This window comes from Uranotaenia lowii, chromosome 2, assembly GCF_029784155.1.
Source record: "Uranotaenia lowii strain MFRU-FL chromosome 2, ASM2978415v1, whole genome shotgun sequence".
Classification (NCBI taxonomy): Eukaryota; Metazoa; Arthropoda; class Insecta; order Diptera; family Culicidae; genus Uranotaenia; species Uranotaenia lowii.
This window is the reverse complement of record NC_073692.1, coordinates 44,289,975-44,303,942: the sequence shown is the minus strand read 5'-3', so window position 1 is coordinate 44,303,942 and position 13,968 is coordinate 44,289,975. Positions and strand designations below refer to the sequence as shown.

Below are 13,968 nucleotides of genomic sequence, written 5' to 3'. Positions count from 1 at the left end.
AGGGGACAAACGTGATAATTTCCAAAGCCTGTCCTCCGAAAATTGTGATTAATTGCTGGTCGTACTAATTGATCGAATTCGTCGCCTCAATGCTGTGGACAACCAAACCTCCATAAAGCACTGCTCTCAATTCGAAAGCCATTATCATTCGAAAGTCGGAAATTATTACACTTCCTGTTAAACACTTTAACGCCTACAACAACCGTTTATACTCCATTAAATGGTGCTCGTCGGATCCAGCATAAACGCTGGCGAACATCACCGAAGCAAGATGAAGAAAAAAAAAACTTGTTTATAAACAAACGCCGGCACGCGGCTTCGACCGCCCAGAGCTGTGCTCCAGGTGATTTCCATTTTCGTAATGCTTTTACACCGGTGAGACATCGTGCCGCCACTAAACGCTTGCTTTCATATTTACGACATTGGGTACAGTACCGAATAAAAATAACCGGGAAGGAATGTTCGAACAAAGTAGTTAGTTAGTCGTGGTTTGACTTTGAAGATTTTTTTTAAATTTTTATAAAAATGAGTGTAAAAATCAATAGCTAAAGCTTTTCTTCTTAACGGAAAATAATATTGTTGGTCCTTCTGGAAACCTTCTATCGGTAGTGTCATCCAGAAACCTGAAAGAGTACTCCTTCCGAGCTAGTGTGTGGAGCATTCGTGCGGGTCATGAATAAGCAATAAAGCAACAATCTGCGCCATCGGAAAGGGATCGTTTATGATAATCGATCATCACTTTATGCTTCCAGGTCTAAGCGAGGAACCCTATTATCACCCAAGAGCTGATCATCGATCGTTGTCGGTATATTCCTTTTCCTAGCTCTCTGAAGGGCGGAACCCTATTTAGGTATAACTTGCCCTTCCTCTTGGTGGGATCGATAAAATCCAGGTCTTTTGCAATTCAATCGAGCCAATCTGCCAGCCATCGGTGTCGTGGGCGTCTTCATCGATACTAATGTAGGTTCCGGAGAGTCATGAAATAACCGCTAGCGAGACGGGATCAGCGCATCGAGCACCGGTACTTTCTGAAGTACGATCATTGTTAAGAATTTCACCTTTCTCCGCGGGAACCTCGGGCACCTATAAAAGTAGTTCCATTTTGCGCTGGTCTAGCTATTATTCGTTCAGTTCAGGTGGTCTCCGGATCGTTTAGCTCAGAGTGTTCCTTAAAAGTGAAAAAAAGACAAAAATGACACCTGGAAAGTGGTTGCAAGTGTTGGCCGGTGGAGTTCTGATACTGAGTGCAGTGACCCTGGTGAAGAGTCAAATCCCAGGATTGGGAGGATGTCCGGATTATCAACCGATACACAAATTTAACAGGACCAGATTCCTGGGTACCTGGTATGAAGTGGAACGATATTTTACCGTCAGTGAGGTGGCCACCAAGTGTGTTTCGGCAACGTACGAGCTAAAGCCGGATGGGAAAATCTACGTGCGGAATGCGGTAACCAATCGTTTGTAAGTGTCGTTTGAAGTTCCCTGCTACTCAAATGGATTTATGAAATCTTTAATTTTGTATCTTAACTTTTATTACGAACGCTCTTTGAAAGCCCGGTAGAAAATAAACTCCCTAACCACTTCCGGAGGGTCGAATTTGTCAGAGAATCAAATTTGAGTTACGTTACAAGGTTTCCAAAACTGTAAGCTTTCAATCATGCTCGTGCGAAGGACCCGCCCCCGGCGGGAGGTGGGGGGGGTTTCAAAATTCAAAATCAAGATTTTCAAAGTTTTGAATCATTGCTCTTTCCGGCAAGTCAATAATAAATTATTTAAAATGATGTTCCTTATTTTGAACTAGACATTTGCATGAAAATAAATACTAAGCAATCAAGTTTACAAATCTAACATCAATACATCTTTCAGAAAACACAGAAAATGATGATTTGAAATTGTTCAGCAAAACTATAAAAATTGTTGTTTATCAATCGTCGAAATTAACATTCCTTTTTTTTTCATTTTCAATTAAAGGCTTGATTGAAGAATTTGCTGTAATATTTTAAATTTGAAGAAATATTGAATCGCTATTGTGGACTCTTGAGTCCATTTTAAACTTGAGAGAATTTATTCGAAACACATACCTACTTGATGATTAAATTAATTTTGATGAAAAGAAGAATATCAATTTTACTTCAAGAGTACCAGTGATCAAAGTCGAGATAAACATCATTTTTTATTTTATCCAGTTATCAACCTAAAAGACTGAAATAGTTTTATTTCTGAAGTTCACAATAATCTAATATATAAAGATTGAGTTGGACTATATATGTTTGTATATATATATGGGGAAAGGTTTCCTAAATGGGCCTATCGGGTTAAATGACCCTACGGCTGTTTGGCGAAATGGGCTGTCTAGACAGCTTATCTGACCAATGCATTTTGAGGGTGCTACGCTTAGAACATAAGGCAAGAAAGAATTTTAATGAATTTATAAAACTCAAAAAAATTTAAAAAAACATACAAGGTTTTGATACATTTTGATGTAATATTTCGACTTTTAAAAATTATACGTAAGAAGTTTAAAACAAAAAACTAGGATGGTTTTTTGTTTCTTACTCAAATGAACTTAAGAAATTAAACATAATTTCAGCTTTTGTAGACGTTTAATAATGATTATTTAGTGGAATAATAGAGTGTTTTTGTATGCCCCCATCATGTTTGTAAAATGCCTCCATCTTAAAATAACAGGTTAAATAGAATAAATAAATGATTTTTATCATTGAAACTTCAAATCTGAGCGATGAATAACATCTTAAGAGAGAATTGAAGATCTAAAAACAGATTTGATAAAGTTTTTCTCATGGATGAACTGCCTCCATAGTATTGGGAACTCTAACTTTTGTTTTATTCCATAAAATTATAATATACATAGATTTTTATGAAACTTCAGCTTTGTCGTACGGAAATTATTACTTTCTAGCAGTTTCAATGAAATTATACGGAAATATTGCCCAAAAAACAGAAATTTTGTTCAAAACATGAATAGGCGCATTTAGCCCGCACGGTTTGAGGTTCGGCATTTTAGACAACACTTACAATAAAATCGTTTTCTTGGAAACAGAAGAAAATTTTAACATAAAAATTACTCCATTGTATAGAAAACAGATGCCTGCACACGTGTATATAGTTTTTGTACACATATTCGCCGTGATATTTGATTAAATCAGTGTTCCGCTTAATAGGCGCATATAGCCCGCTCCTCCCCTATGCACCTATACAAATCCACACCGCTAAACCGATCAGCTTGAAATTTGGTACAGTGATGTGAACCGGACATGAGAAAGGTTGAGGTAATAGTTTTGGGCCCCTCCCGCCTAAGAATAGGGACCCTCTCCATACAACTTATGCTTTTATTCCACGAATCAAAAGTCATGGCACCCATTTTGTCAACCGATTTTCGTTTCCTTTGGCGGGATTGTTTTCACCATCACCATGGGCCAGGCATTAGAAACGACCATCCTAAATTCACGTGTACTGGAAAGCACATCAAAGCTTGCTGAGCATAAAAAATTTGAAAGGAGAAATTTTGGCGGGTGTTTTTTCCCTTCTACTGTTCAAAGCACGTGGTACCGGTGCGAGGCATTTGATTGCAATAAATAACCTTCATTTAGGATAAAAAAAAACTACTTATAAATTGAGAACAGTAGTTGAGAATCTACTAGAATATGCAGTGTGTAAAGTATGGATACATTAATTTATGTTCATTATGAATTGACTTCTTCAGTTGAATAACTATTTAGACTGAAAACTAATGTTCCAGCTTTTAGGAACCATCCATTTTCATATTTTTGAACTCCTCATAGGAAAAAAAATTAATAAAACTGAGGGTTGTAAGTTCAAGACTGCTATCTCAACACTTTGATTGCCGTGTAGGAATTTAATTTACAATAGGAATTAGACAATTAAACGTTCATTTTATGCAAAATATTAAAACGAAATCCAACGCACGAGACTTTCAGTAATTTAATCTGAAGTTTTTAGTTTTGTACAATTATATTTAATTTTGTAAATTTTAAAATTTTAAGTCATTATTGATCATCGATGTGTTCAATTCTACCATCCAATTATAAAAAATTTTAAAAAGCACATTGAAAACTTGCAGAGCTTTCAGCGGAAAGATTTTGAAATTTCTAAGTACAAAATAAAACTTAAATGGATTTTCCATTCTACGGGAGATCTTGAAAAGAGGTCGTTAACATTTGTTTTCAAGCTCAATACATGGATAAGATAACCCATGGAAAAGATAAAAATTGGTATCATTTGATAAAAAAAAAATTTAATTCAAGCTTCCCAAAAATTTTTGGGTGTAAGCCAGAATTTTATCAAAAAACCTGGCCAAATCCAGCATTTGATTTCAAAATGTTCAAAACCGATATCCTGGTAATATACGGGCAAACTTTATCAAAACCGCGGAATTATTCAGTAATAATAACGAAAAATATACTTGCAATATTTTTTTTCAACAAACCACATCAGCAGATTTTAAATTGTATATCAAGCTTCCAAACACGGGTCATGATTATTTCTAAAACTTGCCATTTAAAACTTCTTATTGAACGAACGCCAGACCGGACTTACCTCAAATTTTAATTCAACCTGGCAACCTTAGATTGAAATGTTTTCGTGATAGAATCGATAAGCATTCATGGGAAATTTTTTTAAATTTCTATTAGCAAACCTAAAAACTATTAGTTATATAATAATATGAAAACGACAAACTTTGCTAATAATCCCAAATAAAACTTTAAGAAGACTAACAAAACTTATAAAGCTCACATGGCCAATTAATGGTCCAATTTGTTTTAATTATGAACAAAAAGCATTCAAAATTTCAAAACGTCAAACGACTCATTTCGATTTATATTTTATATGAACCCGAGCAAGGCCGGGTAAAATCAGCTAGTTATCTATCTTCTATATATATTATGTGTATAGCACCAAACCGAATAGCGACAATAGGACTAGCGACGCTATTTTACTAGCGAGATTCCTTTCATTCGCAGGTTTGTTTGTCTTTTTTCGGTCCAGTAGGCGATTTCGATGTAGTACTCGAACTTTGTTTATGTTGTTTACTGTAATTTTCTTTAGGACATCAATCGCATGCTTCAAAAGTCTCCTAGGAAACTCGTCCTGAGTTGTTTTTATTTTCAACGTTGCGACGTATGCGACGTGTCGCTAGTAGGCAAAGCTGCTGTGATTATTAGCGCTCATATTTTGGATTTTTTCTGCATGCATAATATAAAAATGAATTTCTGTCTGTCTGTCTGTCTGTCTGTCTGTCTGTTCCCTATAGACTCGGAAACTACTGAACCGATTTGCGTGAAACTTGGCAAGTGGGGGTATTGGAATCAGGGGAAAGTTCCTATTATGGTTTGAGACCCCTCCCTCTCTCATGAAGGGGGGGAGGAGCCTCCCAAACAAAAGACAATTTTTCGCATAACTCGAGAACCAATCAAGCAAATGGTATCAAATTTGTCATGGGGTGGTATTTGGGAACGAGGAATATTTCTATGAATATTAAGTACCCCTCCCTCCTCTCAGTGGGGTGAAAGTAAGGGGGGAGGGGGGCTACCTTACATTTTTTCATATAACTCGAAAACTAATCAAGATATCGGAACCAAATTTGGCATGGGAATGTATTTGGATACGAAAAATATTTCAATGACTTTTTGCGATCCCTCCCTCTTTCCAGTAGAAAGGGGGAGGGGGCCTCTATAATATTTTTTTACATAATTTTAAAAAATAATAAAGCAATTGGAACCAAATTTGGCATGGGAGGGTATTTGAATACGAAAAGTATATCTATGATTATTTGAGACCTCTCCCTCTTTCCTGTAAGGAGATTTAAAGGGGGGGGGGGGGGTCTGTTTTATATATTTTTACATAACTCAAAAACTTATTAAGCAAATGGAACCAAACTTGGCATGGGCGGGTATTTGGGAACGTGATATGTTCTAATGATTGTTTGAGACCCCTTCCTTTTTCCAGCGGAAAGCGGGAGGGGAGTTTCATACAATTTTAACTGCATAACTCAAGAACTACAATAGAAAATGGAACCAATTTTGGCATGGAACGATATTTGAGTACGAGAAATGCTTCTGTGAATATTTGGTATCCCTCACTCCTCCAAAGAGGTGGATGTAAAGGGGGAGGTCTCCCTTACAGTTTTCAGTATAACTGGAGAGTTGATCGAGCAAATGGAACTATATTTGGCATGTGAGGGTATTTGAATACGAAAAATGTTTCTATTATAAATCGAAGCGCCACCTTTTTGTTCAGCGGAAAGACATAAAGGAGGAAAGGGGGGCTTCCATGCCATTTTTATTTGCATTACTCGAGAATTAATCGAGCAAATTTGGCATCAAAAAGTATTTGAGTATGAAAATACCTTTTCTATGTGAAACAATTCCTTTCTTGCAGAAGGATGATAGAATTGGATATATAGGAAGGGAAGAGAAGCCTTACATTTAACTTTTTTTTTTTTACAAAATCCGAGAAATGTACAAAACTCAACATGGAAAATCATTTTGGTATAATTCTATGATTATCTTACACACCATCCTCCTTTTAGTGAGTAGGTACATGGAATAAGGGAGGTGAGCTCAATACATTTTTTTTTTGTAAATCCTTTATTTGAAACGGCTCAATGCAATTTTGTTAGCATAAGTTCTCAATTAATGCTAACGAAGCCAACAAATGGAAACAAATATGGCATGGAAAGGTACTTGGTTACGAGATAGGTTTCTACGATTGTTATACATCCTAACGTTTTACAATGTAGAGAGGGGAAGAAAGGAGGGCGCTTCATATAAATTTTGTTGTAAAGCTTAAAAACTTATTAACCAATGGAACTATATTTGATATAAGAGGATTTTTGGGAACAAAACAAATGGGTATGATTATCACGATGAGACACCTATGAGATCACGACTTCTATTCAGCAGGGGGTGAAGGGAGAGACAGGGGGAGGGCTCTTTTATCAGTTTAGCATAAATACAGAGCATTTTATCAAGCAAAAACAACCATATTTTATAAGTTAGATTGTTTGCGAACGATTAATTTGTGACCCTCCAGACAGATTCAAATTATCAGATCTTTAACACAAATTTATAGAGCAAGATTCAGAATATAAGTTTAAGATATCTTTGTGTTGCAATTCGTTTTATAGCAATTGCTAATGAATTATGATATAATTTGATTTAAAGTAATGCCGATAAAACAATAAAAATTTGAATAATTTTTTAAAATATCATTTGATTTTGAAAGGTGTAGCAAAGCACACCGGGTCAGCTCGTTTCATATATTTATCAAACAACATGTTCAGTTCATCATTGAAAGCTTCTATTGCCAAAGTACAGGTTGGGAAATAGGTGATTTCTTGAATGATCAATAAGAAACTTATGAAAACCAAATAATAATAAATTTTAATTTTGTTATAAATATTGAAAGTACAAAGCAAATACTTATTTTATAAATGTTGTGCATTAAAATTTAGCTTGAAAGTTGCTACTTCGAATAATTTAGATTCTTTTCATAAATTAAAGAAACATTAACGATTAAAAGATTATTCAAGGGAATAAAAATAAGTTAAACCTTTATAAATTTTCAAGCGCAAGTTTTGTAGTTTAAAATTTCAAGCTCTGAATGTTTAGTAGCCGTTAATTGAAAAACTGGGTCTGAGAAAGAATAAAAGTTAGAAACTATGTTTTTCTTTTTAAAAATTTAGATTATTAGGCTTATTCACGCAGAAAAATAGAAATTAGTTTCAAAGGAAAGTGCCGCAAAAACAAAGGATTTTTTCCTTTGATTTTGGGACAAATAAAAATTCCTTTGATTCAAATGAATTTTCTTTTGTTTCGAAGAAATGCTTTCCTTTGAATCAAAACTTTTTCTTTGTTTCAAAAAACAAAATGCTTTTGATTCAAACGCCTTTTCGTTTAATTTTATGAACTTTTCGTTTATTCCAACGGTATTTGGGTTTCAATTGAAAAGCATTTGTTCTTCAATTCTAATTTTTGTTTCTAAAAATTCTAGTACTAGATATTAATTTTCGTCCAATTGGAAATAAAAAGAAATCAATTATGGTTTAAAATATTTTATTTATTTAGAAAGTTTATGTTCATATTATCGATTTTCCCTATAATTAGAGTTTTGAACCGGTACATCTGTACATAAAAAGGAGAACAAAATGTACACATGAAATTTTCACATAGCGCACATAAAACAAATTAAGGACAAAAATACTTCTCTTGTTATGATGCTCACAAAAAACGATATTCAGCTAAATAATGCTAACAATAAAAATTTAAAATTGCATGGAAAGTACTTACTGAACGATGTTTTTTGGCGACAGTTCCTTTCGAACAACTCATGAAGAGTTCCGGCGCCAGATGTTTCCTTGGACCGGATCGGAAGGGATTATATAGTTGGATGAATGGTTGCCCTGAAAAAGTTTGTTAGGTTGGTTTATTTGAAATTAAATTGATTTTGAAAGACCTACCTAAGAGTCCACTATCGTTTACCCTCTTAAAGCTGTCAAGACTTTCCTACTCCGGATCTTGTGATTCCGGTGTTGTCTGGCTGTTGCGCGGAGAAGCTAATGAAGGTGTGTCGACTGTTTGACGAAAAAATACTTTGATTTAAAAGAAAATTCATCTAAATCAATGAATTTTCACATTGATTCTGAGTAAAAAAAAATATTTGAATTCAAATTAAATACTTAAATTAAAAAATTTGGAACATTGGTTAAATGGAAAAAAAATTCGGTTCAATATAAAATTTACTTGAATCAAGAAAAATGGATTTTGTTTCAATGAACACGAGGTTTTTAAATCAAAGATGTATTTGTTTTATCTCAATGTTACTACTTTTCGCTGCTTGTATGTTTTCAGAACACAAAAATTCAGAACTGAAAAACAATGAGAAACTTATTAAAACTATTGAAAAAGAACTTAAAAATGTTCGATTGATGCTGAAATCGGTTTCTTGAGGAATATTACATATTCATAAAATTTGGAATGACATTTACCCTTTTTTACAATCAAAGTGGTTAGTTATAAAGTCATTGATACTAGGATTTTTTTATTAAGCTAAATCTGTTGACTATCGTAAGTGTCCAACATCTTTCCCATGGCTACCAACTTATGATGGGTAAAATTAGTATTCTATGAATGAATTTTGAAGTTCAAATGGTTGGTTTCAAATTTAGAACTCGTTTAAAGAGTGATACGGTTAAAATTTGGTCAAGGGAAAACGCGTGTAAATCGGTGAATTCGTTTATTTAAAAAATAAAATTGAATTTCTTTTCCAAGTTTAATTAGTATAAAATTCAGGAATGATATTCAGTTAGGCTTCCGCTTTTCAAAATCCGAATTGCCAGGCCTTACGCTTAACCCCTGCCATCAGATTTTGTACAGCCACCTTGTCCACCTACTTCGCCGCAGAAAGCCAGTTTGCCTTGAACTGCACGTTGTTGGCGGCGTACCACTCCATGGCCTTTTTACCGTAATGGCAAGATGCCAAATCCGGCCAAAACAGTACGGCACAACCTTGTTTCTTCAGGGAAGGCAGCAGACGTTTATTCAAACACTCTTTCACGTAAATTTCTTGGTTGACAGTCCCGGAAGCTATGAAAATGCTGCTTTTCAAGCCGCAGGTACAGATGGCTTGCCAAACCAGATATTTCTTCGCGAACTTCGACAGTTTCATGTGCTTGAAAATATCTACTACCTTTCCCCTTCCTTTTTCCGTATAAAACTCCTGTCCCGGAAGCTGCTTGTAGTCGGCTTTGACGTAGGTTTCGTCGTCCATTACCACGCAGTCAAACTTCGTCAGCATCGTCGTGTACAGCCTCCGGGATCGCGCTTTGGCCGTCGTATTTTGTTTATTATCGCGATTTGGAGTCACTACCTTCTTGAAGTCGATAGTCCGGCTCGTTTTTTGGCTCGATGCACGGTTGTAGACGATACACCCATCTTATTTGCGGCATCTCGGAGAGAGAGGTTAGGGTTTCGCTTGAAACTACCGGCAACTCTCTTTGTCGTCTCAGCGGCTTCCGGTTTTCGATTTCCCCCGATCCAGACTTCCTGGCTGTCGACAAACGTTCCCCAAACACTTTAATTACATTTGTAACGGTTGATTTGGCAACTTTTAGCGATTTTGCCAGCTTTGCGTGCGAGAAGCTCAAATTTTCGCGATGCGCGAGCAAAATTTGAATACGCTGCTCTTCTTCCTTGGACGGCATTTTGCCAGATGAAGAGTGAATTCCAAAATCAAAATAGAAGCAACATTCTACACACACACACCTTCAAAATGCGGAGTGTTCAGGTTTTTTAAATGCAAAATTGAAAGAAATACATCAAGTTGATATTGACCAAATTTTGACCGTATCACCCTTTAGTCCCAATGTGTTGAATTTTTAGCAGTGTACAATTCCGTCAGTCACGTCACGGTAGATAAAAAAAACTCTAGTGTCGGACAAATTTCAAGACCAGTACTCTCCAAAATTGAATGAAGCTTGATTACCTACTTTAGGGGTAAAAATCAATGTTATTATTTGTCGAATGCAAAGTAATTAACCTCTCAAACTACTTCATACCTACACATTGTAAGTTTTTAGGAAGTACTAAAATGGAATAAACTTATTCCAAAATAAAATTTTTGAAAAACACACACTTTTACATTTAATCATTTTTCATGGTTTAATCGTCTTTTTGATAATAATATTCAACTGACAACACTTCGCATACTGTTCATGTGGTTCTGGATGTGTTTGGGGGAATAGGGTGATCAGATAGACCCCAATGCTGTGAAATACAGCTTTTTTTGTTTCGTAGTCAGATTCGTCCACTTTCATGTTCAAAACATGCATTGAAAATTTATATTTTTATATCAACTTATTCCAGCAACAATGTAGAGCGCATCATTTCCGGCATCATGGACTCATCGGCAAAAACCAAGGATGGAAAATATACGGTCCAATACCAATCGTTCCCCTACAACTACAACGCTTCGTTCATGGTTTTGGACACAGATTACGATAACTTTGCCGTAATCTTTTCCTGCAGCACGATCGGACCAGTTGGCCATACAAGTATAAATATAACTGATCTCAATTAACATACAAGGAATCATTCTAATTTAACGTTTTTTTTTTTTTCATTTAATACAGTTTCGGCTTGGTTACTGGCTCGTACTCGCCTTCCAGAGGGTCCAATCCTTCAGCGAGCCTACGGAGTGCTGGATAAGTATCGAATTAATAGAACATTCTTCGTCAAAACCATCCAGGAGGATTGCGTCATTCGGGCGCCCCCACAGCCAGCCATTGATCCCACCGAAGCGCCAGATAGCAGTCGTGTGTCCCACGATGAAGGCTCCTCAACAATCCAAACAGAGGAAGAGTTGAACCAACTGAGGAACGAAATCTTCGCCATGCCATCGAATCCGGACATTCAGGTGGATCCCGTAGTCGAAGAGAATGAGTAGATTTTCTACTGAAACTTTATATTTCTTAAGAAAACACTATTTATTTTATTATTTATTTAATTTACAAATTGGTGAGCATCAATAAGAAAATTTACTCTTGAATAAAATAAATTAAATACAACTCAATCAATACAAAACGAATATTTATATACCATCAGATGACAAAACAAATATTATGTGTGACAAAAAATGGCGAAAACAAAAACAAAAAAGACAAAAAAGACAAAAAAGACAAAAAAGACAAAAAAGACAAAAAAGACAAAAAAGACAAAAAAGACAAAAAAGACAAAAAAGACAAAAAAGACAAAAAAGACAAAAAAGACAAAAAAGACAAAAAAGACAAAAAAGACAAAAAAGACAAAAAAGACAAAAAAGACAAAAAAGACAAAAAAGACAAAAAAGACAAAAAAGACAAAAAAGACAAAAAAGACAAAAAAGACAAAAAAGACAAAAAAAAAGCAAAAAAGACAACAAAGAAAAATAGACAAAAAAGACAAGAGAGAGAAAAACAAAGAAGGCAAATAAAAACAAAACAGACAAAAATAAAACAAAAAAGGAAATCTACAAAAACAACAAAAACAACAGACAAAAGACGAAAAAAAACATTTAAAAAAAAAAATAAAAAACAAAAAATTCATGATAGATAATAATAGACAAAAAAAACAAAACGAAAAAAACAAAAAAATACTAAAAAGACAAAGCAAAAAAAAACGACTTAAAAGAGGAGAAAACAAAGCAGACAAAAACAAAACAAAAAAGGTAAAGGTTACAAAAATGACCAACATGAAATAGGACAAAACGACAAATATGGCAAAAATGATAAAACTAGTAAAAATGACAAAAATTACATATCATTTATACAAATACAAATCATTTATACCATTTTTGTCATTTCAATCAATTTTGCCATTCATCAAATTTTTACGATTATTGCAATTTTTGACATTTTTGTCGCTTTGCCATTTTTGTCACTTTTTTCATTGTTATCATTGTTTTCATTTTTGTCGTTTGTGTAATTTTTGGTTTTTGTCAAATTTTTGTAAATCCGACTAAGATTTATAAAACATAAATCATTTTTAACTTCTGATGTTAACATTAAAGGTCTTTTGACTCAGTGGAATTCTCAAATAACGTCGGAAGAAATCACAACTGTTGTGATACAAATTGAAATGAAATCCTACGAAAGGTTCATCAACTTTCACTCGAGCCTAGTTGTCGAAAGCTTGGCGAGAAAAAAAAGGTCAGTAGAGTGATCGTAAAAGAAATGACGCAGAAGACTACCAAGTTCACAGCCGGCTTTTACAAACATTCCCATTGAAGTCGTAGATCCGATCTTCTGCCTGATCCATTAACGGATGGCGGCGGCACGTGTCAACATGATTGTTTCTTTTTTCTAGAAGGAACCAACATTAATCTTCCTTGTGGTAAACTTAGATATTATCTCACAAAACTTTCCACCCTTCACCCTTGATCCTAGATTAAGTTTATCATCAGCATGATTATATTTTTGATAATTCACTCGTTTGATTTCCTGATTTCAGCCAACGACGACGTCACAATGCGGAACTAAGATGAGAAATTTTGAATAATTGAACGTCTGGTACTGGCACTCGTATGTAAATCTTCTGTAGGCGATGACGAATTCCCTCCGTTTGCAGATTTAATTTGATAGCCGTCTTTCGGAGATTAAATAGCTAGGTAGGTATCCCAAAAAATGACCAAAAGAATGAAACACGTGTGAGGAACTTGGGGAGCTTGGGCTCAGCGAGCAAACTTTTTGTTTTCAAGTAAGATTTGATTTTTTTTTTAAGTTAAGAGGCTCAAATTAGGCATTCATTGAAACTAAAAAACCGCCAAAATTTCTTAATCAATGGATTTTAAAACCGTCGAGAAGTTGGCCATTAAATATAAAAATCAACAGTATCGTATCCAGTGTATTTTAAAAAATACATTATAAAATTCTTAAAAACTTTCTCACATTAACAAAACATACAGGTAAAAAACCTTGTATCATTTGTTTTCTCGGAATTACGCTATCACACGGCTCCAATTTTCTGTTCGACGAGAGTAAACACGGCAATTTTTGTTTGTTGGTGTTGTTGTCATTATCATTTTACCTTACCGGATCAACCGCGTATGAGCTGCAACTGAAACAACTGACAAATGAATGCTGAGCTGAGACAGATGAAGTCCACTCTAGAAGATCTTGGTACCAAACCAGCTCATCATTCAGCGACGCGTCGTCAACCGATCCGGTCGAGTGTTTCCGTGTTTACTAGCAACAGTTTTGAAGTTTGAAGATCACCAGTATTGGCAAGTTAGCGATGTCAACATGAAATAAACTGACCTAACCGACTAATATCGCATGTCAAATTCAATTTGATCTGTTCAGAACGCACGTGTGTTTCCTTGGTGAAATAATAGGCAGTTCTACATTTTATTATTTTCAACGAAATAAAAAACGGTATATACAAAAACTAGCAG

At 34.9% G+C, this 13,968-nt stretch overlaps 1 protein-coding gene across 1 annotated transcript; it reads left to right on the top strand.

The window, feature by feature from the left end:
* The first annotated feature begins 1,109 nt into the window (after positions 1–1,109).
* LOC129749457 (apolipoprotein D-like) lies at positions 1,110–11,610 on the top strand. Its single transcript, XM_055744433.1, has 3 exons — positions 1,110–1,461; positions 10,905–11,092; positions 11,171–11,610. Exons 1-3 carry the CDS (start codon positions 1,193–1,195, stop codon positions 11,482–11,484), a joined length of 771 nt encoding a protein of 256 aa, XP_055600408.1. The 5' UTR covers positions 1,110–1,192; the 3' UTR covers positions 11,485–11,610.
* Positions 11,611–13,968: the final 2,358 nt, after the last annotated feature.